The sequence below is a fragment of the Podarcis liolepis genome (assembly GCF_965112155.1).
Source record: "Podarcis liolepis genome assembly, chromosome: 1".
NCBI lineage: Eukaryota > Metazoa > Chordata > Lepidosauria > Squamata > Lacertidae > Podarcis > Podarcis liolepis.
In genome coordinates, this window is record NC_139554.1 from 60004614 (window position 1) to 60031171 (window position 26558).

The 26558-nt window shown below is 41.4% G+C and overlaps 2 protein-coding genes across 20 annotated transcripts in view; one reads left to right on the top strand and one right to left on the bottom strand.

The window, feature by feature from the left end:
- The window catches only part of NAV2 (neuron navigator 2), a 537366-nt gene that overhangs the window by 469883 nt on the left and 40925 nt on the right, over nt 1-26558 (top strand). For 10 of the 19 annotated variants that reach the window (XM_083461998.1, XM_083461993.1, XM_083461983.1 and 7 more), the window contains 7 exons: nt 7301-7439; nt 11488-11779; nt 13467-14169; nt 15122-15586; nt 17767-17832; nt 19225-19269; nt 21967-22127. In XM_083461998.1, coding sequence (XP_083318124.1) covers nt 7301-7439; nt 11488-11779; nt 13467-14169; nt 15122-15586; nt 17767-17832; nt 19225-19269; nt 21967-22127 — 1871 coding nt within the window. The remainder of the gene's footprint in view (nt 1-7300; nt 7440-11487; nt 11780-13466; nt 14170-15121; nt 15587-17766; nt 17833-19224; nt 19270-21966; nt 22128-26558) is intronic. The other 9 variants (XM_083461996.1, XM_083461997.1, XM_083461985.1 and 6 more) reach the window with 2 other exon arrangements.
- The window catches only part of DBX1 (developing brain homeobox 1), a 206438-nt gene that overhangs the window by 125827 nt on the left and 54053 nt on the right, over nt 1-26558 (bottom strand). The gene's annotated exons all lie outside the window — the stretch shown is intronic.

Here is a 26558-nt window from a genome sequence, read left to right on the forward strand (position 1 = left end):
CATCCTTAGTCTCCCAGGAGGCTGTGGGCCAGTGTATAAATTACCGTAATAAGTTTTGTGTGCTCTTTTACTTAGTTCTTTTATTTGGAGTCATCATTCATGACACATTAGAAGCATAGGGCTGGTTCGAAATGGTCTGTTCCATGGATGGAAAGTCCTCTTCCATTTACACAGAGATCCAGGAGAGGAAGCACATTTGAGAAAGGGAGCGGGAGTCAATCTTTGCCAAGTCCCCTTTCAGCCCGTATGCACTGCCTCTCAGCAACCACCTCAGGGTAGGGTGGGAACTGCAAACATTATGGATATACGTGTGTGTGTGTGTACACACCACTTAATTCTAAAAACATAAGCATGTTGCATATCATATGATAAACTAAAATAGCAATAAAACCAGACCTTAAAAACAGTAGACATAATACATCTATCACAATAATTGACAGTACATATATTAACTCAAAAATAAGTGACTAAAAGCCACCACTGCAGTGATTTTGCATGGCAAAAATGAACATGAGACCTGGACCTCATATAAGGGGGAGGGAGGTGATTTTGTGAAGAGAAAATCTAAAAAGGCCAGGCCACTGAAAAGAATGTGCAGTCCCCTGCTGTATATAGTATAAAATGGGAGCAGTCTTGGCAGTAATAAACTGAGCTATTTATGTCCCATACTTCTGTACAACTTTAAAATTGTTCAGTCTGTAGCAGCAAGACTTTCAGTTGTCTGTGATGCTCAGCACTTTCTGCCCGGAGATTTAGGAATAGACCAGATGTACATAGTTTGAACCAGCTGAATGGTAAGCACATTTAAATCCCAACAGTTTCAGTGAGACCCTTTCACGGTTTCAGTGAATCCTTGATGTTCATTCCAGTCAGGAGACTCACACAAATATTTAGAATTAAAACATGAATTCAACACAGCTACCCATAATATGTCTGAATGAAATCTTTGCATAGTATTCTGATCTCTTTTCTGCAGGTTAGTGTTAATCCTACCTTTGGGTTTGACACTTTACTACTTCCTGATTTATCTCCTGTCCCTTAAGGCATTTCGGAAAGCTTTGTGTTGAATGATTCCCAGAAAACAAGTTCCACTAGTTACGAATTATTCTCCAAGCATAAGTGCAAGCTGAAGAGAAAAAGCTTATCCTATTACACTGAGTTTTCATTTTCAATTTGAGAAATATCCCAATCTCTCTAAAAATGCACTTCTATTATTCTCTACTGTGATCTTTTGATAGTGGAGTTTATAACTTAAATCAGCTGATAGTAATGTTGGTGGTTAACAGCATAGTGAAGATTGAAAAGAGCAGAAGAGAGAGGAGGGGCAGTGTATTTAAGAACCAATAAATGGGCTGTGATAAGGGAGGCAGAGAGCCTGTTTCTCCTCAGTATTTTCAGTTCTTGAGCAATGCCTTCGCCTAAACAAAAAATCTTATCATTGCCAAATCTTCTTTTAACATGTATTTTAATTTCTTTGAAGTATTCTGTTATGCTGGTAGTTGCTTAGTGAATTCTTAATCAAATCTGTACACTGTTGGTCTTGGAATAATATCAGTAATAGATTTTAGTAGCAAAAAAGTTTACACAATTCAGTACAGAACCCTTAACCCAGCTGAAACTAACCTTAGGCTGATGCTGCATGTGAAAACTCGTGCCACAATCAACTTAAGTATCTTTTTCATCACATGCTTAGGAAGACTGAGAAAGCAGTAGGTATGAAAGTATTTAGACTGAAAACCATATGGATGTTGCAGACTCTGAATGCAACATTCTCTCCCCCTGCCCCTCCCAGTGTGTACCTCTGCATACCTGACAGTGTGTATAGAAGAGGAACTGGTGCAGACTCACATGTCAGCAAGATGAGAATGGGCAGAGCTGTCTGAATGGGCCTGGGACAACTGAAACAGCAGAGCCACTGTATCCACCCCCCCCCGGCTACTGTCAATCAGGAAAGAAAAGGGTGCATGTGCCCATTTTTGTTGCATCAAATCAAGGGTTGATGCAGATTAGGAACTGATGATTGGGTCCCTTGGGGGATCCCACTCCAACCCTGCCCCAAAATGACTCACTTTGGGGTTTCTTGCTATATTCTGCCAGTGGGAAGGCTGCTTACAGCTAGCTTGGGGAGAGGTTGTGCCTACACTGCAGCAAATCCCCAACCCCCCTGCCAACTGTGAGAAGCCCCTCACCCTTTTTTGAACACCCTTGTGGAGTGTTCCCTCATCCCCTCTCTTCTCCCCTCTCCTTGGGAGTGCTCTGGCCATCCACAGCTGCCTCCCCTGGTCTCTGAGCTGCCCCCCTGCCCCAAAGAGAGGTCCTCTCTCCCACTGCCCCACAGCGGCCTGGGAAGCACCCCCTGGTCAGCACCAGAGACACCATTTGCCTGGGGAGCTTGTAGCCAGGGCTGCTGCAACAAACAGTTGTTCAAGCCTTTGGGAGGCAGAGATGCTAGAGGGCATCAGAGGAGGGAGGAAAGGAAAGAAGGACAGAGACCAGTGTTGCCCATTACACCCCTGACCATCATCAGCGTGTAGATAAGAGAAAAAATCATGATTACAGTGGTAGCTCAGGTTACATACACTTCAGGTTACATACGCTTCAGGTTACAGATTCTGCTAACCCATAAATAGTACCTCGGGTTAAGAACTTTGCTTCAGGATGAGAACAGAAATCATTCTCTGGCGGCACGGCAGCAGCAGGAGGCCCCATTAGCTAAAGTGGTGCTTCAGGTTAAGAACAGTTTCAGGTTAAGGACAGACCTCTGGAACGAACTAAGTACATAACTCGAGGTACTACTGTACTGGAGTGGTAAACCATGTACCTGTTACATAGTCAAATTGGGATACAGTTTCCAACAACCTTGAAATAAACCATAATTATTAAACCCTGTCATGTTCATATTTTGCCTTCTATTTATGGACGTTTCCATTTGAGTTGGCTTTGATAATCATATTAACTACACACACACACACACACACACACACACACACACACACACACACACCAAGCTCTGCCATGAGTGTATGTTTGTGTATTCATTCTGTGCAACTGTTTTGGAGCTGAAATCATGCCATCATTTATTCTTCAGACGGATGATTCAACATTTTGATATAAACCCCATGCAGTCATTGTTATCGTTCCTAGAATTCCTCGTGCCGTGATGTCAGCATCTGATGGGTGTCCCAAAGAAAAACAATGGAAACAGCTATTCTCACTTTGTTTTATAGTACAGTTTAAGACGCTTTCTGGTTTTTCTTTTCTCAGAAGAATTTCTCTTTTAGGCTGTGATGTCTTGTATCTGTCATTGAACAAATGAATAGCTAATGTTTTAGGAAGAATCACCAAGTTTCCAGTTGAAATGTTGCATGCCCATGTAGTGTAAAATAGCCTTCTTTTGATACTAATGGGAGAGTTCCATATTAAACTTGGACTATTAATATCTGACTTGGTTGGTGATACACGTGTAAATATGTCACACCTTTCTCCAGGTCAGTAAACATCCAAAAAGCACCTGTATATTACTCTTATTCCTCTTGCTTGAAATAGAAGAGACATGGAGGATTTCTGTTTGTGGGAGAATAAATACACCTTCATGTTCCCAGTAGACAAGCCATGCAAACAAACAAACGAAAGGTAGTAATTATGCATCCTGGTAAAATGATGATGGACTGTACCATATTAAAGTTACCTTTTTCAGTTGTGTGTACACATGTGGTTTGGTATTTGCAGAGTTTTGAATAGTTTGTCTGTTGGGAATCAGGTTTGTTTCTTCCACCAACTGGTATTTAAAAGGATCCGATTTGTTATATTCCTTTTCTGAAGAGGCTGGATTCCTGAGGTTGGCTGCAGTGAACATTCAAAATCTAGCAAAGTTTGTAAACAGTCAATTTGGCATGGGAGGAATATGTTAGTATGAGCAGAATACAGTGGTGCACTTGCCAACACTACACAAGAACCTTTAACTGAGGTCAGATTTTCAGTTGAGCGTTACTTCTGAGCATGTCACAAAAAATATGCAACTTGCATATGGTACTTTTTTATGGCAAATGCGATGGACTTTAACCATTGCGTATGTGGCATTGCCCTGTGTATAGCCAATGAAGAGCTACTCTTTGTTGTAAATTGAAACTTGGGAAAAGTAAAAGCTAATGGCTCAGAGCTTCAGAGAAGCTACCACCTCTACAGATTTAAGTTTTCTGGTTGTAGTGTTTACAGTGTTGAGTTTGACTGGGGAATCCTAGGTTCAAAACCTCACTGACTGGATAGCTTTTGGAAATCACAGTTTTTCAGGTACACCTAACTTACAGGATTTCAGTGAAGATAAATGACTCAACCTACTATTGAAAGAAGCATGGGCTTGAGACTTGATTAATACATAAATGTAAAGAATCAGTTATGATGTTGGAGACCCAAATAATTTTAAGTGCCTTAGAGGTAAGGCAGGCAGAAGACTAACTTGGCTAAAGGCTTCTGGTTAACGATGTACTAGCCAGTGATAGTGCTTTTAACCTTTGATTGCTACACTAATCTGCATGTTTAAACATGTCTTTTATCCTTCTGGTAATGTTCTTTCCATTTTTTGTGGCTGCGTGTTGTGTACTAGGAATCTGGCAGTGAAATGTTTGTTAAGGACCAGTTGAGATTGTTTTTGGGGGGCTCCCAAAGTTCACAGGAAACTAGTATTTTGGCTGAAACAGAACAGATTCTTGGTTAATATTTGAGGTCTTAAAAAGTTTTGGTTAAGATTTGGATATTTAGACAAATCTCCCCTCCCTTCTGGGATTGAGCCCGTGCTATTTGTCAGAATCCTTCATTCTTCACTTGGCACCTGCAATTTTTATTTAATTGTAGGCTGGAGTAGGGAAGATTTGCGTTCTTAAACAAGTTCAGTCCTATATGAGGACTTACCTCAGTCATCTTATGAGGCTTCATTTCTTCTCTTTCAAATTGTAATGTCTTACCTGTCTGATTGAATTTCAGCTTTATTTTCAGTTTTAAAATGGCTTTCCACAACAGGAAGGAAAATGACTTTGTCTCTCAGCACTCACATAATTTTCCAGCATTGAAAGTAGATTTCATTTGATTGATCAAGTGACTAAAAGGAAATAAGACAGGGTCTCAAGTTATGGCTGAGTGGACTTTTGTTGGCATCAGAAGTTATTGATTGCCCCAGCTAAATTACAAAGATTTTATCATTGTTCACTGAGCATAGAATGCTGTAATTAGGAGGGCTGTTACATTTCCCTTCCTTTCCATTTGCGTTTGAATGCAACCACTGAGAAACTGAAGCATGGGCAAAATTTTAAAACAATATGTGTAATGAAGTGGTATAAAATTGGTAAAAAACCACATTCTGGAGTTGGTTTCTACTGAGGAAAAGAGTGCTTGCGTGCATTCTTAGATCTATCAAACATTTTGCTGTCCATAATTTTCATGAGCTTGTTCTTCTATTGGTTAGATTATATACTGTTTACAGTTCATTAGGAAGACTATGCTGGAAGGAAAGGAATATTAATGGTGTAATAACACAGAAATATTATGAAGCAACTACTGTGTACTATGTTTATACCTTTCTCCAGTTCTGCAGCAGCTAATATGTTAATTGGCTGCTATCTAAGTAAAAAGTAAAGAACACTGCCAGTTCTTTCACCATGATTAAGGATGTGAACCATGGAAGTAGAGTCCTTTTCCTCCAGTCTCCCCCCCCCCCCCTTGCATGCAGAATTCACTGATGGTTTTAACTATGGTTAGTTGTTAATCTCTCTCCCTCTCCAAATTGTGTGTCTGTGTCTGTCTGTTCAGGAGATAGTGATCCTATTATTTATTGCTGACTGACACAGTTTAGCTCAATGCAAGGTTAATAACAAAAATAAACATGGTTGACGTTAATCAGGGGCCCAGTTTTTGCATTCACTGTGAACCAGAACTGAAATAACATGTTGGAAGAGTGGCTAAAGCAAACTGGAAGGTAGGGGGGCATTTTTCTGAGAGCAATGAGGAGTCTGCAAGACAGCAGCTCATGCCCCATTTCCAAGCCATGATTTGGAGATAAAAGATACAGTATCAGAACCAGACCTTAGTCTGGCACAACTTCCATTGAAATTGGTGAAACTTAACCCCAGGGGGATGAGTTTAGAGTGTGCCTATCCCAGCTGTCCTTTATGCGATATGTCCCAAAACATATTGCAAACAGCTGGGCCACTGCCTAATAATTCTCTAGGGCCTTCTCTGAAGACTTTTTAAATATTATATTCCTGTTTACAAATCTCTCCACTAGTAGTTCATATTTAAATCAGTTCATGTGTTATCAGTTACAACTTTTGCATATGTGCTTTTATTCTATGTTGCATTCCATGCTCGGAGGATTAAAAAAACACACTATTGTCTCTTGCTTGAAGAGGCAAGCCATACATAGTAAGTCTTTGTTTTTGCGCATGGTGTAACTTTAGAAACTGAATCCAGCTGGCAGCTCCTGAATGAATTTCTGCTTCATCTCCGCCTTCCCCCCACCAACCCCAACTGAGTTTAGAAGTGATACTGCATATCTAGCTCTTGAGAGGTTGATGAAAGGGCATATCATCCTGTCAGGTACACTTAATAAGAGCACCCTGTGGCTTGCACAGAGAGGCCTTCTGTATGAGATCACATTTGTCTTTGAACCGGTAAAGATTTGCTTCATGTGTTACTCTTTCCAGAAGCTCTTCCTGAGGGCTATATAGGCCGTGGCCTCACACAGAGTCAGGCCATTGGTCCACCTCAGTTGTGTGGTCAGGAGTAAGCCCCTAGCTCTTTGCCCCTTCTGTAACTTGTAACTAGTAATCGTCTGCCTCACAGGATTCCCAACAGACAAACCACTGTAAATCACTGTAAATCAAAATGATAAAATAACTGGTAGGTAATAGAAGTCTATGCCAGAACATTGTAGAGAAATACCAAGCTCCAAGTGGTTCATTTCACTTTAGCAAAAATCCAGAATGAAGTTCATTGCCCACCTTCCTCCAAATTGCCATCTTTTCTCTCACTTTCTGTGTTAAAATCTGCTAGCATGATTTTGTGTTGTGTAAAAGTAAGAAAGCTACAACAGCAATAATGTCAGCGTTCTTTAAAAAAAAGCACTTAGGGAAGTTGCCTGAATTAATATTTGATTCTGTTAAACTGTTTCTAGAGGCCTAAATCAATAATTGCTGTGAGACCCTGAGATGTTTTAAAGCTCCCTTGTGTGTCACCTGGATTCTTGGTGTAGCTGTGGCTATTGTTTGTTTGAGTTATGAAGTTTTTGTGGCTTTTTTTCTCCCCTCAGCTGGGATGACAGCAGTTCTGTCAGCAGTGGGATCAGTGACACCATAGATAACCTCAGCACCGATGACATTAACACAAGCTCCTCCATCAGCTCCTATGCCAACACACCTGCATCCTCTCGTAAGAATATAGATTCCCAGGTAAGGTTTCCTTTCTATATCAGACATGTTTTAATAGTGTTGGAGGTATTCATTACCTTCAGTGTCTCATGAGCCTGTGTATATTGTTGCTTTACCAAAAGAGACTTAAGGACTTATTTCATTTGAAGCTTCTGCATTTCAAGGCTGCCGTCCTAAAGAGTATACCCCATTCCATACAGTAGGACCTACTTCTAAGAAAACATAGATCAGTTTCCAGATTCTGATGTTTCCTGACTGCTCCTAGAGATCAGAACAGAGACACGACCAGGCTAGAATAATGAATTGTTGATGCCCCTATATGTTTTGGTGATTGCCATGTGCTTTTTAAAATTGATACAATATTTTATATGTTTGCTTATTTTATATGTTGCCCATGTTGCGCTACAGTAGGTGGTTTTCAGTAATATTTGATATGCCGATTCTTCCTTTCCCTGAATGATCTTACATTGGTCTGGATGAATGAAAGAATTGCCTTAAACTGTGTGGTTAAGAGAGTATTGACTGTTGACCAAACATATTGGGGGGGGGGAGTAAGACTAGACCATTCTGCCTACCTCTGCCCCCCAAACCCATGTGTTATCTACACATATACAACTGAACATGCCAAAGGTCCATATTCAAGATTAGAAACTTTTCTTTTCTTTTCATGGAGACTTCACTCATACATACCAAGTGTGAAATATACACAGACATCCTTTTCTCACGTTGTCACAAACGGAGGTTACATGCAAGGCCAACTATTTTAAAATAAAAACACACTTCACCTATTGCAGTCTGTCTCAAGGCAGTGTCCCAGCATTGAGAGTTGAAAGACACAGCAACCTTTGTCTGTGCTGAGGATCAGTGGCTTTTCAGCTTCCATAGAAATGTAACAATTAGGTGCTGAACTTGAAAAAAGAGTAAGACCACACACATCTAACAAATAGTTCTTTTTCTTTCTTTGACACTGAAACTGTATAATCTACTATTAATTAAGGAATAGATTTTTAATTTAGTTCAAATAAAAGTGTAAAGATGATTACACTTTCAGCGGAAATGTAAACGTGTCTACTTAATGAAATGCACTATTATTTTCCAAGGTTGCATGTTGTTACTAGCTATCCAGTCTTTTGGCAGCGTTTCACAAGAAATTTATATTTAATGTCTGTAGGTGGCATTCTAGGAGCTTCCAGTGTTCCTAGCCAACAGATCCAAAAACAGTAAAGAATTTTGCATCAGTATGCAATTTGGAAATTTTCTGTCCCCAAGATGAGCTGTAAGAATTTGCATTCTCTTTTGCTTTCCAAAGTTGATACAACCTGATTACGTCTAAAACTTCTTTGAAGAATGCAATAATTTAGGGGTTTTCACAAGTCAAAGGCAATTTGTTCATGCTTTCTAACCGTTGCTGTTTCGTAAATATTTCTGTGCTGCTATTATTTGACTTCTTTTCTTTTCTTTTAATTGAAACGTGAAAATATTTTAATAGCAGTTTTTAATATAACAGTTCAGTTGCCATGAAGTGTTACTCTTCGTTCTCTTGCCATGAAGTGCATAGCTGTGGCTGCGTTAAAGAGTTTTGCCTCTAGTTGTGCATCAAGAGTTTTCATGTGTGTTTTAAATTGGTGGTGCCTAGTTGCCCCCACACCCCAGAAGAATTGATACACGGCAAGTTGAGGAAATGTAACAATAAGAAGAGGAGTCCCAGATGCCAATCAGGGGCTCCCCACAAAATTCCTATGCAGTTCCTCTAGAAAAACAGCTAGCACAAGCCCAGGCTGTGAAAAAGAGGGCAGGAGGCCACGCACCATGAAGATAAAGGAGAGCTAGTGTGGTGTAATGGTTAGACCAGGGTTTGAATCCTCACTCAGCCGTGAAGCTCACTGGACCAGCCACTGCCTCTCAGCTTAACATACCTCACAGGGATTTTTGTGAAGGGAAAAGGGAAGAAGCGGAACCATGTACAGCACCTGGAGCTCCTTAAGTGGCATATAAAGGTTAATTAATTATTTAAGAATGAGCAGGGGGAAGAATGACATTGATGAATCCAGTCAGTCTTGCCTTTCCTAACTGAGCATTCCAGCCCAGGTGAGCTAGCAACCCTTAACCCCAGGAGAAAACAAATCATGTCTCTTCCTAGGTGAGGGGTGGGTGGGCCAAACCCATGCCCGCTAAAGGCAGAAGCACCATTGCCCCCACACCCCAAAAGAGGAAACAAGCCACAGCATGTCAGGGCAAGGTCATGTTTATTAAAATACAACAGTTTGAAGACCTGCAGAATAAAAACCAATCCAACAGAGTAAGGGCTGCTGAAGTAAGCTAAGCTTCTGGAGGGAAGCCTCTTGCCTCACCTCAGGGCATGCACACCTTCACTCAGTTTGCCGAATTTGTATGATTACACTGTGAGGTTTAGCATCAGTGGGACTGTGGGTTGCATCTAGCATTTTCATTATACAGTGGTACCTTGGGTTAAGTACTTAATTCGTTCCGGAGGTCCGTTCTTAACCTGAAACTGTTCTTAACCTGAAGCACCACTTTAGTTAATGGGGCCTCCTGTTGCCACCATGCCGCCGGAGCATGATTTCTGTTCTCATCCTGAAGCAAAGTTCTTAACCCGAGGTACTATTTCTGGGTTAGCGGAGTCTGTAACCTGAAGTGTATCTAACCCGAGGTACCACCGTAGTTTCAAGAATTGCAGTCAACTGAATGAGTCCTTCTGTGAGTGCAGCTTCTCTTCCTTGAATGGAAATGGCTGCTGTTCCTTGGGCAAAAGAATATTTCCCCTCACCAGTGCACTCAGAACAATTATACACTATGATGTCATGTTTTCAGGTGATACATTACAGGGATGCTCCTCACAGGCTGTTTGGAGGAGTGTAGCTGCTGTGGCAGAATTATTTTTTAAAAATGTTTTATTTTAAAAAGGAAAATAGAAGCCTCTGTCATTCCACCCCTCTGAAAATGTGGCAGTTGCTCTCCTTCCACATCTGAAAATGGCCGAAAATGCTCCCCCACCCATGAAACATGAGCCCAGGTCACCTTTAGTTTGTAAGATCATGCCTCATGTCTGAAGAAAAATGTTGCCTATTTTGCATTTTGAAATGTTTTATTTATGTAAACAGGGCAGGAAATAAAAGGACCCACTCAGCAGGATAAGGAATAAATAGAGTGCCCAAAGACATAGATTCCCCCAGCGCCTGCAATTTTGGGTTCCCATATGTGTAGCAGGTTCACAGCTTTTTCAGCTATTTTGGCATTTGTGGCTGTCAGTCTCCATGTGGGGGATTTGAATTGCAAATCATTTCGGATGGATGGTGAAGCCAGTGCAAGTGAAACAAAAGAGTGCAGATAAGGAATACATCCCAGAAAAGGGTCCCTTCCCTTGGTCATCATATGAAGAAAAAATAATAATATTGTACTTGAAGGGTCCTAGCTTGCAGCATTCATTTGGAGGAAAAGGGGAGAGAATTAATTGTGAGGAATAAATAAACCAGGCTTTTAGGAGATTCTAGGTAATCACAAATTTAAATTTAGTCATCAGATGTGAAGCATTGCCACTTCTGAAAATTTCTCACCTCAGTTGATGATAAAGTTAGAGTGAGGCTGTGGGTGTGCGGGAAGCACACATTTCAGTCTTGCGAAAAGCTGCTTCTTCATACTCCACAGATCACATTGCCAGTAAGGGGATAGGAAAGCAGAACAAAGGAAGAAGCTCACAACACAGATTTGAAGTGGGTTCCTGTCTTGCAGTAAAAGATATTGTGAGGAAGCTCAGGATGAATCAGTTGATTTCTCACCTTTATAAATCTTGTTTTTATGTCTTTTATTTAGTGACTTTTTTGCTTAAGTGCATTAGAAATGAATTTATAGAAAATGTGATTCAGTTTAATTATTGTTTGTATTTAGAATTGATTTTTTTTAAAAAAAATATTGTAAAGGAGAAAAAAATAGCTTAAGTAAAAAGTCCTTAGTGGGGTCTTTAAATAATTAGTGAAGTTTTCAAGGGTTAGACTTTTGATGCTGGGGGAAGAAAAAGTTTACAAGTTTATGATTTCCTTTTTCTCTTCAGACTGATGCTGAAAAGCATTCCCAAGTGGAGCGGAATTCCTTGTGGTCTGGCGACGAAATCAAGAAATCCGATGGTGGCTCAGACAGTGGTGTGAAGATGGAGCCTGGGTCTAAATGGAGAAGGAATCCCTCTGATGTGTCTGATGAATCTGATAAAAGCAATTCTGGGAGGAAGAACACAGTCATTTCGCAGACGGGTTCCTGGAGACGGGGCATGTCAGCTCAGGTTGGCATTACCACACCAAGGACAAAAACGGCAGCCACCTCAGGAACTTTGAAGACACCTGGAACAGGTGAGGAATGCACAGCCAACAGACAAGCAATGCAGGCCAAGAATTTGTGCAGTTTGAAGAAAATTTCCTCTGTCAGGATTTCAACTGCATTTTGATCTCTGCTTGTCTTTGATGGAGAACTGTGCAATAAATCTCTGCCCTTGTGTACCAGTGCCAAACTGAAGAGGTCCTGCCAACAATGATGTCGACTCAATAGTGTCTTGTAACTGGGGTGAAATTGAATGGATGATGTATGTGCTAAGCAGTAGAACTCATGTGTTTTCTTGAAAGTGTAAATAAATCTGAAGGCACCTTTGAATGCTTAGTTAAGACCAGCTTGTTCTTTTTTTAAAATAACAATCTACTTAATTAGAAAATGTGTCTAAGTTGCATATGCAACCTATCGCCTTGCAAGCATCATATCCAGCTGTGATAACTAATTGTCCCTGCACGTTTCTTAACACTGCATGCCATTGCAAATGAAATATAGCAAGAGAAACTGAGTGTGTAGGCACCTTTAGCCTGGTTTATAGGTACCCTTAATTTTAAAGTAACTTTGAGGTTCTAAACCAGGGGTCGGCAAACTTTTCCGCCGGCGGGCCGGATCACCCGCGCATGGGAGTGTGCGCACCCATGCAAATGTGTGTCAGCCCACTGCTCTTTCCCCGCGGGCTTTCGGAGCCATGGTGAGGGAGGAGGTGGTGTCTGCGGCTTCCTATTGGCTGCAGAAGCTTCCTGCAGCCAATAGGAAGCCATGGCTGCGTCCTAGAAGTCAGTTCCCACGCAGACCTAAACCAACGCACTGCGCTGGTTTAGCTCCACGCGGGGACTGACTGAGCAGGCGGCAAGGGCAAGGGGCCGGTTTAACGACCCCCATGGGCCATGTCTGGCCCGTGGGTCGTAGTTTGCTGACCCCTGTTCAAAACTAAGTGCAAAAAAGTATTTTCTAACTACCACTGTGAAACAATAGCAGCACAGGCTCTCTGTGGCCTACATCACCCAGAAGGCCTTGCACTTAGGATGCACCCCCTCTTCAGAGCAAGGGAGAGTGAGAGTACCAGGGCTGCTGGCATGTTAGTATGGACAGAACAACTTTAAACTAAGAGATGGGGGTGAGGAGAGGAGGGGTGTGGCTGGAGGGGACCACTGTGGTTGATGCACTGCCTTGCCTCATTCTTGCACAACCACCTCCAGTTGCCCCAATTTTTCATACCCTAGGGCAGGGCTTTTTTTCACCTGGAACTCAATGATACTCAGTTCTGGCACCTCTCAGGTGGAGGTATTCATGGTTAGTTCCGGCACCTCATTTTCTAGAAAAATAGCCCTGCCCTTGGGTAAGTGTGGGGAACCTTTGGACTACCGTTCCTATCATCCTTGGCCATTGGCTGTACTTGATGGGGCCAATAGGAGTTGTAGTTCAGCAACACCTGAGAGCCAAAGTTTTGCCACATCTGCCCTAAGGATACCATGTTCACTTGGTTTGAATCATTGGGCCCATGTGCTCAAATTTCACTTTTAAACAGAGCAGTTATATTATCCTGTCATTCCTGTGCATAGTGCTATTGATTTCTAGAAATTAAGCAAAATTAGAATGCTTCCACATACGCTTGTTTTTCATGTGTTTTAAGCTTTTTCATCACTTCGTTATACTAATGTGCACAGTGTTTGGTACCATCCAATATTTGAACTTACTTTCCTTTTTTCCTAGGAAAAACTGATGATGCCAAGGTATCGGAAAAGGGTAGAATTTCTCCCAAATCCGGACACATTAAACGTTCCCCATCAGATGCAGGACGGAGCAGTGGTGATGAATCAAAGAAACCTTCTGCAAATAACTCTAGAACAGCTGCTGCTAACACAAATGCATTTGGATTTAAAAAACAGAGTGGGTCAGCTGTAGGCATGACCATAATAACAGCTAGTGGGGCAACTATCACTAGTAGATCAGCTACCCTGGGCAAAATCCCCAAGTCATCTGGACTTATGGGAAGGTCTACTGGTCGGAAGACTAGTGTTGATGGCTCACAGAATCAGGACGATGGTTACTTAGCCATTAGTACTCGAAGCAATCTTCAGTACCGGAGTTTACCCAGGCCCAGCAAATCCAGCAGCAGAAGCGGAGCTGGCAATAGATCTAGCACCAGTAGCATAGATTCCAACATAAGTAGCAAGTCAGCAGGCTTGCCTGTTCCTAAAATGAGAGAGCCAGCCAAAGTTGCCCTTGGGAGCTCTCTGCCAGGTTTAGTCAACCAAACGGATAAAGAAAAAGGGATCTCATCGGACAACGAAAGTGTAATCTCTTGTAATTCTGTTAAAATGAACCCAGCATCTCAGCCGGTTTCTAGTGCATCCCAGAGTGCTCACCAGCAAGGAGTCAAGTACCCAGATGTAGCCTCCCCTACCTTGCGCAGGTATGTAGAGCTTGTTCAATTGTGCAGTGCCTGAAAGGAGTTCAGAAGCTTTTGGGGGGGGGGTTTATATTCTGACTTTGACATTCTTTAAACAGAAATGATGGATGATGATGATGATGATGATGATAATGTATAGACAGCTTCATGGCATAAAGCCATAAAAGCAGTGTATAAAGTAAAAACAGAGTGAAACACTGAATGAAATATTCTCTGGGAACAACGTTAGCCACAATAAATCCTCTGTTACACTGCCATTCTGGATGAAATCCAAAAGATCACCTCTTCTGAAAATGAAATTTTCCTTTCCTTTTGTAAGAAGAATACATGTTTTGCATGACAGATTTGCTAAAACACCGTCATTGCAGACCTGTTCATAGCTAGAAACAGTCATTCTGGTGATCCTAGCCAAGATTGCATATACTTTATAGGTGAGCTTGGTGCCCATTTCCTCCCCCTTGCCCCCCCCCAATATTAAGTGTGTCAGTGGCTTGCCCAACATGAATCTAGGAGAAAGTACATGATGCACATCCTGAAAAGTATGTTAATATGAATACTTACGTATTTACAGAATGGCAGAATAATTAGAGGTGTGCATGGGCAGAGGGAAATCCTGGAATGACCTTATTTGATCCAGCATTTAGTGACAGAGGTGAACATAGAGGAAAGGGGGAAGCTATCACACTTCATTCAAATCCAAGTCAGCATTAGTATGCCTCACTCATTGGTGCACTGACACCAATTTGCCTATTTTGAGTGCAAGTTATACTCTGTGGATGTCCATCTACACACAGTATAGATCAGAACAAAATAATCTCTAATGTATCCCGTTAATCTGACAAATAAGGATTTCTCTCAAATGTGTTTGAGCCAAGTAAAATATGAAAAAAAAAGTTTAAATTCAAAGGTTCTTAGTATGTTTCCTGACTTTCTTTCCTTTTCTTCCCTTCTTCAGACTTTTTGGTGGAAAGCCAAGTAAACAAGCTCCCATCACAACTGCAGAAAGCATGAAAAATTCAGTGGTCATCTCCAACCCACATGCAACCATGAACCAACAGGGGAATCTGGATTCTCCTGGCAGTGGCATACTGAGCAGTGGTGGTAGTAGTCCCCTTTATAGCAAGAATGCAGACATGAACCAGTCTCCATTAGCTTCTAGTCCCAGTTCAGCTCATTCAGCTCCTTCCAACAGCTTAACCTGGGGCACTAATGCCAGTAGTTCTTCTGCTGTTAGCAAGGATGGGATTGGATACCAATCTGTTAGCAGCCTGCACACCAGTTGTGAATCCATAGATATTTCACTCAGCAGTGGAGGCGGCCTGAGCCACAACTCGTCCAGTGGCTTGATTGCAGCTTCTAAAGATGACTCGCTGACTCCCTTTGTTAGAACCAACAGTGTAAAGACAACATTGTCAGAGAGGTGAGATTCTGCCCCCCCCCCGAAGACCTTTGTGATACATACTGTGGTTTATGTAATCGGTAGCTTAATCATGACATGTTTCACTGTGAATTATTCCCACTGATTTCAAGTGTCATTCAGGATAACTTATTTTTGTTCAGTTTGACATTCCTATGAGGTAAATAAGGATTGATGAGAGAAGTTGTTGTGCAAGCATGAATTAATCTAGGGTGTTCAACAGATGGCTGTGATCACTGTGCCTGTCATCCTTTAAAAAATCTCTGTTAACTCTGGGCTCCCAAACATGTATGATGAAAAGAGCCTAGATTTTCAGACGGGTAATAACAAACCACCTCATATATGAACTGGATCATCACAAGTCAGATTTCACCAGTGAGAACTACAGCCATGAATAAGAGGCTTGGCATACACCTTGACATAGTGTGGCAACCATGAAGAACATGCTTTATTTCCTGTCAAACAATGCTTGAAAAGAGCAGCATGCCTTGTCGTGTCCATCCATTCGATGGGCATCCTGTTCTGCCATTTAGATCTCAGCTAGGATCACATCAGTACATTACTTTTCAGTATTGTATTAGGCCAATAAATCAGTGTAGGTTATAATTTCATAGATCAAGGCATAAAAACTCAACATAAAGCATAGTGCCCGAGACATAGGGAGAGATGTGAGTTGGGAAGGATTTAGTTCAAATCTCAGCTCAGCCACAAATTTGCTAGATAATCTTAGGCAAGCCATTATCAATCCACTTTATTCTTTCCTTTTTAACATGTGGACAGTAATACTGGCCTATTGGTAATTACTGAGATAATGAATGTTAAGTACTTTGAAATACTAGGGGCCAAACTACATATGACATTTAATGTGCCATTAAAATAAATGCAGATTGCATTATCTGGTTTAATTAACAAATAATTAACTGGACCAGGACAGACCAGAATATGGAATTTAAGCCTCTGCTGCAGTCCTGAGAAAAATCCTTCCTGTGTTGCTGGTATTTGATGTGGAAGAAACTATTCCATTAATGCCCATGGAGCTTTTCCCCAAAGCAAATACCAACTTCAGAAGAGAGATTTTCTTTAGGATTGCAGAAGATGAAAGACTTAAATTCCCTCTTCATATCTATTCTGTTCCCATTAATTATCAATATGGTGTAATTTGTATTTTTAGAAACCTGGACATTAGCTGCAAAGATGCATTTAATGATGTTCTTAACCTCACGTGTAGTTTGGTCCTAAGATTTAGTATCTGTTGTTCCTTTCTGGACATAGCCATCACAGTTATGATGACTAAGTAATCCAGTTTAATTTTGTCACCCTATATTTATTTTGATTGCAAAAGTGAGCTATTTTCATTGATCTTACTTACTACCACAATTTTGATCTGATGAGTAAGGGCAAGTTAGAAGGTAGGCACCAGGAGCTTAACAAAGACAAATTGGATATGTCACTTTTTCTTGTATAATTGATGATAGTATGAGCTTTTTGTGCTATGCCATTGCTGCTGTAGCTATATTACTACATTTACCTTTTCTTGCAAAAGAGATGTGCTGAGCCTTCTACAGAACATAGGAATGATACGATTCCTACCCACCTTGGGCTATGGCAGCTGGGGAGGTTTGTTGTCCTAAATAAAAGCATTTTCACCAGAATGCTCTCACTTGTTCTCTGCCCTCCATATCCACCCCAGAAATAGGCAGACCCATGTATATAGATCTTTCCCAGATCCATTTCAATGGTTGGTTCACCACTCAAAGCAAAAGTTGGGTTCTAGTATCTGCAGTTCCTCAGATTGTTTTGGCTTGGGAATGGCACCTATCAACTTCGTTTTATGGTCATGGATCTGCAACAGCATGCCAACTTACCCATTTGTTCAAGATCCTTGTCAGTTTGCATTCCTATGGAAAATGGTTCTCATGCAACCATTGTATGGATAAGAAACCACAAAACAAAGAAGTTGGAACTGACGTTAAATGTTTCTCCAGTGAAAACCACAGGAGTTGAAAGAAATTTTGAAGCTGTCTAACCCCGTTGTAGACCATTTTCCCACTTAGAACATTCTAATTTGCTGTGGCATCGTAACATACAAAAACTCTTTCCCTTTCTTCCTTTTGTGCTAATATTCCTCTCTCTTTTTCTTGTTTTTGTTTTTGTTTTTGTCTTGTTGGACTTTATTCTTCTAGCCCTCTCTCTTCCCCTGCTGCTAGTCCCAAATTCTGCAGAAATACTTTACCCAGGAGGCAGGACAGGTAATGCTGTCTCAGGGCAGTAGAATGCACAAACAGCCGAGAAGGTTCATTTTCACACTTGAGAAGCCAAAAGTGTATTGTGCAAGACTGTGCTCAGTGAAGAGTGTGTGTGTTTCACTGGGATGTGTAAACCGTCACTCAAAAGACATGCCAGTGAGAGACCATTTTACAGCACTGTGTCCCAGTTTACTCTGGGGAGAGGCAGTTTTTCCAAGAACAAAATGAACAATCTCTTTAAAGTTCCATAATTTTATTTGCCAGTGTAAACTCTCACTAGCATTTCGGCATTCTGGTGGCATGCTGCTTTCCCTCACGTTTCAGGCCGTATCACCTTTTTGTCTTGATCCCTCTATCCCCCAACCTCCCACCGTGGCTGAAATATATTTCCTGTTACAAGTTGCTCACCCATTTTAGCTTGTGGGGTGGGAGAGGGAGGATCGTAGGGGTGTGTGTGTGTCCTTGTAAAAATGAATGCAAGGAAGCAAGGTATGTCAGAAGTGCTGTTGCTGTCATCTGTGCTTTGTTCATCTGACACCAGTAACTGATAGAGAATTAATTCTAACGCTTCTATGTCTCCTGCACGGGTACCATTTCAGATTTCAGTAGGTGGGGAAACCTTTTCAGCTAGATTGAAAGTCTTGTGATTGGAGAATCCAAGATTGTTATTATTAGTTTGTTTAAAGCAGTATATTTTAAGAGCATTTGTTGCAACTGCTTTTTAAATGTCTCATACAGTGGCATTATCAACACCCACCTGTCACACCTTATTTAAAGCAAATGTATTTGTTGCTATTGGTGGCCCTTGTGAGAATTTATAACAATAGCCGTTCCTACTATGTATAGGATGCCAGGAACAATCACATGTGATCTGCACCACAGTAGTACCCTGGTCTCCTGAAAGTGGAAACTCGGATCCCTGTTGGTTGGTCATTTGCCTAGTCGCCATTTTCAGTGGTGTGCATTTGTTAGAGATAGAAAAAAAGATTGTGGCCATCTGTGTCCTAAATGCATTCATCTTAGGCATGTACACTTCATATTAAAAGCTAGCTTCTTCCAGCCACATCCAGAAACAGGAAGGTCACTGTGTGATCCCTATCTTCAAATGACCATAAAAAGTCATATAAAAGTAAAATGGTGCTTACACAGAGTTAAGTGGTTTGAGGGTCCAAAGTCTTCATCTTGCATGGTCCCTTGTGCATGTTCTGTATATAACACAACCCACACGTGGTAAGAAGGTTTTTTGCATGTCAGCTTGGCAGGGGCTCTCGTTATCTTTTCCAGTACCATGGTGCAGCTGTTTAATAGTAAATTCTCCTCTCTTTCAAGCTGATCTTTAATCCTCCTCTTTTCGTTCTTTTCTTCTGAAGTTCTTTTCTTTTAACTTTTCTACAGCGACCCTCATCTTGATAGGAACACTTTGCCTAAGAAAGGACTCAGGTATTGGTGTTTCCACATAGCATAAGCAGTTTTCCATGTGGTTTTTGGAGCTTTGCTTTGTGTGTCTCTTGTGGCCGTCAGTAGTGCTGGTGGTGGTGGTGGTCTCAGCTTTTGCAGTGCCTGGCTGCAATCTCTTCCTCCTTTCTCCCTCAGCCTCTTTGAAGCAGGTCATTGCCCCCTTTCCTTTACCCAACATGCTTCTTTCCATCTGATAACGTCTCAGCTTGAGCAGGGACTTCAGCAGTAGCTGGCTGGCTCTTCGAAAAGTGCATCTCACAAACCATCACTGAGCTTGATTTGCAAGCAATAATTTGCAGCTTTTACAACCAAAGTAGTAACTAGTTGATGATATTCTCACAGTGTAAGTTCTGAAATGCGGATCAAGAGGAATTTAGAGGTCATTAAAAATGCACATTTTACAATACAACAGCTGGAGCTGTACTAGTACTTTAAATACAAAAAAGTATCAAACCCATCAGGTGCTCCATAAATGTCTGCTTCCAAAACAGTGATTTGACATTAAGAGAAATTACACAGAAGAATATGTTTCTTTTGTAAAGAAAGTAGACTTTAAACATGTTTACTAGGTTTACTAGGTTCATTAACGAATACAACAAAATGAAAGTACTGAATTCACTCAGTGGAAAGTATCTGGCAAAACAGTTCAATTTCAGACTGTATTATAAATACTTTTTTAGATAACAGAAATGATGGCTTTACATTAGAGCTGCAATTTATTCTGCACTACAAAGACATTGTTCTTTGCAGCAGCTTTGATTGTCACACTGAGCTAGGTGCTAAAAGCATTTTGCTAATTTGTGGGGTGAGGGTGGGGAGAGATTGGTCGGTCTGAATTGTTTTCTGTGCCTGTCAAATGTCTCCAGCTAAATAATGAATGACATCTTTTAAGTTTAAAGTATTTGAATGTCAAAGAGGTAGGTATTTATATGTTTGTTCTTTAGCATATTGTGCTAAATTTTGTGTGCCTGTTTATGGCTCCAATCCCTGAAAGATCTATACACATGAATGACTTTTATCGTCAGTATCTGAAACCAATACTCAAAATTCAAGGCTGATGGCAGGAAGACAGTGGTGTTGCCAGTACCCTTTTAAAAGTTGTGCATTCTCATTTACTTCAAAGACTAAAAAATAACTGAGGATGTGATGATGATCACTGTGATCCAGAACCTGCCATGCACAAAATTTATATTTGCATATAAATAGGCTTTACCTGGGTTCCTCCTCCCCATTTTTTTGTTTTTTGTTGCTTTTTGTTTTGTAAGGACCAGTAATCCCAGTCTTGCAAATACCAGTAGACCTCTGTTGTGTGTTTTAAAATTTATTAGCTCTATATCCTTTTCTCCCTGAATGGGGAGGATGTTACCCCGCCACCCTCACTCAAGCCCCACATTGCCTATACAACTATCATGTGAGGTTAGCTAGGCTGAGCAATAATGACAGTGGCTTACCACTGACTCTCATGATTAAGTGGGAATTTTAATCTAGTCTTTCCGTTCCTGGTCCTATACTAGGGTTGACATATTTCAAAAAGTGAAAATCCGGACACACAAAAGGTTGTTGAGCTTGCTTTCTTTTTTTGCAAAATCTTAAAATCTAGACTTCTGACATGGGTTGCCATACATCCGGACATTACAGTGATTTCTGCCTAGACACTGCTTCCGACTGCCATATTCTAGCTATGTCTGAGAAATTCTGGATGTATAGCAACCCTATCCTATACTCTAACCAGCAGCCCGAAAAGCAGGGAAGAGCTAACATCTTTGCCCAGTTGTCTGGAGACAGTTTGTACTTTTATGTGCACCTTATGTAAGTGCCTATTTACAAGCTTGGTGTAGCTTTCTTAGGGATACATCTACACCCCTGATAGGGTTTATGATTAGGTGAAGGTGTCCTTCTGACCAACTCTGCCAGGTTTTGTAGTCAAGGAGGCTTCGCTGCCACAGGAAATACTGGCTGTTTGGGAGCTGCTGCCAGAAATCTTGCCATCAGCAGAAGCCAACACAAGGCCTTTCATTGAGGTCTTTCAAAGTGAAGCAGAGCAGGGCAGGCTAAAGATCTGCTGGGAACTGAGCCAGCCCATTGAGAGGGAACTGGGCTCCTCTGAGTGGTTTCCTCTGCCACACCAGTCTGAAGCTTAGGATGCAGTTGTGATTTCTCCACTCCAATTATCCCTGTGGCTGGGCAGCCCCAGGAAGCGATTGCTTTGTTAATCTCTAGCCATGTGAAAGCTTCCTCTCAATTCACACTATTTCTTTTCATGGATGCTTATATGCATCTCATTTTGCTTCACTATGTCCTCTTTCTACAGATCCTTCACCCATCTTTCCAACAACATGTTTGTCCTGTGCTGAAAAATAGCATTTCACATGAGATTGGATACTCAGCCAACATTTGTAAAATGAAATTAAAACATTTTGTCTCGTGAAAAGTGAAATTCTGATCATTTACATGGCTTGAATATAAGAAAAGCCATTTTTAAGACTCCCAAAGTCTCCCCCACCCACCCCATTTAACTTCCTTCTGGCACAATCCAATGTAGAAAAGAAAAGAAAAGGCCTCTGGTAGGCAGGAGACTTCTTTCAGGCTCGCTGCCTGTTTTCCTGTCCACGTGCTTATGGATTTTCGGTAAACGAAACATTTTTTGAGCAAATGCTAAAGCTTATTTTGTCTCCACAGGTATACTCCTTCATCACAACTTCGCAGTCAAGAAGAAGCAAAAGAATGGCTGCGTTCCCACTCTGCAGGAGGACTTCAGGATACAGTTGTCAGCTCTCCATTTTCCTCTGGTTCCAGCATCACATCACCTTCTGGAACTAGATTTAACTTCTCCCAACTGGGTGAGTGAACTATTTGCTTTTCATAACTGGAACATGTTTAGCATGCTTACCTTTGCAAAGTAGCAGATAGTGCATTGATTTTTTTCCTCGCCACAAACTAAAGTGGGATCTCTGCCTGCACAACTGTATAGTGATAGTACTCAGAATCAAATATTTTCTAAAAATAATTTTATTTAAATTCAGTTGTTCCCCTCCTCCACATCACTGTAATGTTTTATTTATCATTTCATCGCTCAGAATGGAATGCTTAGCAACTCTCTAGGCCTTTCAATATGGCAGGCTACATTATGAGGTATACCGTAATCAGAGGAAAAAGGTCAAGCTAGGAAGTCCGTAGGCAAGTACAGAGAGTTAGGCATGGGAGAAGCCAAACACAAAGATTTAAAAACCCAGGACAGATGTATCTGCAAAGGAGGCCTTAGGAAGGCCAGCAGTAACTGGCCTAGCAATCTGAGAGAGGAGAGTGCCAGAGGGAAAATAGGCAGTTTTGTCATGTCCTTAAGGGTATATTAGCATGGGATGTTTCCCGGGGTGGGGAACAAGGGCCAGAGTTCCTTCTGGACAGCCATCTGAGGGCCACACAATGGTGGTCAGTAGGGCAAGAGGCAAAAGTAGGCGCTGTAGCACTATCATCTCAAACAAAGAGACTATAATTTAACCAAACATGGCGGAAAGGGCCTGAATAGCAATGGCCATTCCAGCTTCAGAGCTTGGGAAGGGAAGTAGCTGCCATCTCTTGTGGGTGATATTCAGTTCACGCCCTTCTCTTCTGCGAGCAGAGGATTCTGCTACACAACAGTCCTAATCACACTTAATTGCAATTTATCCATGGTCCATGACCAAGGAGATCTTCACATTGATGGTACTTCATATATGGCATTAATTGCTCTTGCCTGATGACATCTAATGCTAGCAAAAGATACTACTGCCCTGTTTGTGTAGTCATGTTGCCACAGTGTTATTTGGTCCAGGGACCAAATAACTGAGATGCTAGGAAAATTTGCTGCCAAGGTTGCCAATTAAATCACTAAAATAAGAGTGAAGTACAAAACCAGTTGTCAGGAAATTCCAGGAGAAGAAAAGTAGGAAGGGTAGTTAAATTAGGCAATTTTTTCCCCTGTGGATGTGTATGGCATTGCTGCTGATATAAAAAATAGAGGTTATTTAATGCATACATGGGACGCGGGTGGCGCTGTGGGTAAAACCTCAGCGCCTAGGACTTGCCGATCGCATGGTCGGCAGTTCGAATCCCCGCGGTGGGGTGCGCTCCCGTCGTTCGGTCCCAGCGCCTGCCAACCTAGCAGTTCGAAAGCACCCCCGGGTGCAAGTAGATAAATAGGGACCGCTTACTAGCGGGAAGGTAAACGGCGTTCCGTGTGCTGCGCTGGCTCATCAGATGCAGCTTGTCATGCTGGCCACGTGACCCGGAAGTGTCTGCGGACAGCGCTGGCTCCCGGCCTCTAGAGTGAGATAAGCGCACAACCCTAGAGTCTGGCAAGATTGGCCCGTATGGGCAGGGGTACCTTTACCTTTACCTTTAATGCATATATAGATACTTAATATTCAACAGTTTATTAAGATTTTTTATGATCTGCCACAATAAGTAACAATAGAAGTGAAGCGTTATAAAAAGGAGCATTATAGCTAATCTTAGAACAAAACATGAAGGTTTCTTTCAAAATAAGTAATCTTGAATGGCCCTCTATGCAGTGGCTGCAAAAAAAGAAGATGGGAAAAATCGCTATAAGTTGTTTTGGAGATTTGGAGGTATAATCTGAAATCAAGCTAGATTTGAGGTTGTTGGTGTCTATGATATCTTCCCTGTCTTTCATCATGGAAGTTGGCTTATTTTGGTGATGTATGTTCTGTATTATTGTATTAGCACTATTTCTATAAGTTTGTCATGACATTTGGTTAGAACAGTAAACTTATGAACTTGAATATTAAAAAAGTGTTATTTGACAAACCAGTAAGGAACCTCCCCTATCAGTGTGTGGCTTAACAGTCATATCATTCGCATTCAGGTTTCTCAAACCCCATACTCTTCCTGTCCTTTAAAGCTCACTTGGACTATAGCCTGAGCTCCAGCTATATTAACACAGTCTTCATCCTGGGAACACAGTCCTGTAAATGCCTTACCTCAAGAAGGAAAACTCCATACATATATACCCGTCTTAATTCCAGATACTAATTATGAAATGTTGTACGTTTCCATTTTTGATATCTCCCTAAAAACAAACCCTGGAGTACTTTGCTCTTGTTTGACTGTTTAAATACATTCACCAGTTTACAAGAATGACTATAAAGTATATGAAAAAGCTAAGTGTACACCCGTGAGGCATTGCTTTGTGACTTGCAGAAACCTGTTGCCTATCCTTGTAATTTAATGATTTCTGCATTGATGTAGTTCCATCTTTAAGGAGCTTTTTAAAAAAGTGTATTTCAAGGAATCCTGTTAATAAAGTGTCAAAGTTCTTGATTAAGATTATATATTTACCATATAATTTATTTCTTTGTTAAATTTGTACCCCACTTTTCCATCAACCAGTGCCTAACATAGCTACCAACAGTAATGACATACAATAAAATGCCAAGACACTGCAATAAAATCTGATTAAAACACATGTTGTAAGAGATGCAAACCTATATTGCCTGTTCCTGCAGCTTTTACTGCTTGCTTAGAACTTGTGCTTTCTTGAAAGGATAGAAGAAATAAGCCAGACCACACCTGCAGTGAACAACTTGGGATTCATGCCTTTCGCAGGGATTGACTTTTGTTTCTCTCGTCCCATCAGATTTGCTAGTATGATGGGAAAACTTGAGTCCCTTTTATTCTAAGCTAATGCTAACTCTATATGAAATGGGAAGTGGAGCTTTAATTCTTGGAACTAGAATGAATTACAAGCAGCACTCATTCTCTGTACAAATCATCATTTTCATTACTTTGGGTGATGGATTTTGTCTGATAGAAAATTATTCCACTGATGATTACAGAATTGATGCATATGAGGAGACATTTGTTTGATGTAGCTTACCAATGAAGACCAGTGTAGGTATAATGCCATCCAGTCTTCTAACTGTACTTGAGTGCCCCATGGACTTGCACTCTTTTCTCTGCCCTGCTCTTGCATGTAAAATTCCCTTCTTTAAGGTTTTTGGAGCTAACCATAATTAGTATTATGCTTTCACCAGTATTTTCACTGATCTGGATTAGCTCCAAGCTAGAGTGTGCAGCTGTAGGTAGAATAGGGTTTCAGTGGATGGTAGGAAACAGACACGGTGTTAGGAAGTCAAAGGGATGGCAACTATTAATCAGTCAGAATGTGTAGGGACAGCAGTACCATGGACAGCTCCAAGCAAGACACCTTGCTCAAACAAGACCCACATATGTCATTAGTAAGGTAAAAGGTAAAGGACCCCTGGATGGTTAAGTTCAGTCAAAGGCAACTATGGGGTGAGGCACTTATCTCGTTTCAGGCCGAGGGAGCTGGCATTTGTTCACAGACAGCTTTCTGGGTCATGTGGCTAGCATGACTAAACCGCTTCTGGCACAACGGAACACTGTGATGGAAACCAGAGTGCATAGAAATGGTGTTTACCTTCCCGCCACAGTGGTACTTATTTATCTACTTGCACTGGTATGCTTTCGAATTGCTAGGTTGGCAGGAACTGGGACAGAGCAATGGGAGCTGACCCCATTGCACAGTTTCGAACTGCCGACCTTCTGATTGGCAGACCCAAGAGGCTCAGTGGTTTAGACCACAGCGCCACCCACTCCCGTATGCCATTAGTATCTAAAAATGTTTAAAGCGGCGTCCTTGCACTCTTTTGCTGCTCAGTTATATATGCCCAGGTGCATTACCTTCTTTGCCAGGTGGCAGACTGAAGATAGAAAGGCCCTTAGTGATGACAGTAGTGGTTCTTTTAAATATGTTCTGACTCAGGAGTGTTGTTCTAGGGGTTTTGACTCAGAAGGACCCATCTCAGGTGAGGTCTGGAGTTGTGTTGGGGCCTGTACCAAGGCATCTGCAATCCTTGTCTCTGCACCCCAGAGTTCTTGGGGACCTTTGCTTGCCTTCCCTCTGCCTTGATCACTGCTCAAAGCTAGTGCTATAGCAACATTTTGACAAATCATAATTAGTCTTGATGCTGATGCAGGAGTAACCCAAACCAAGCTAACTCCAAAATTCAAGGGGACATGGGAGTGAGGGGAGGAGGAAACATGAAAGGCTGTGTGGAATATGAATGTCTGTGATCAGAAGATTGCTCAATGAGCTCAATGTCATGTGTTGAAATCAACTGTGTACCATTGTCGGCTTTGTATAGCTTTTCAGTTAATTAGATGTAGACAGAGACTGATACCTTTTTGTAGTGATAGAGTCGCTGCTTTTGGTAGTTGCATGTGCATAGATTTTTGAACTTTCTGTGTCT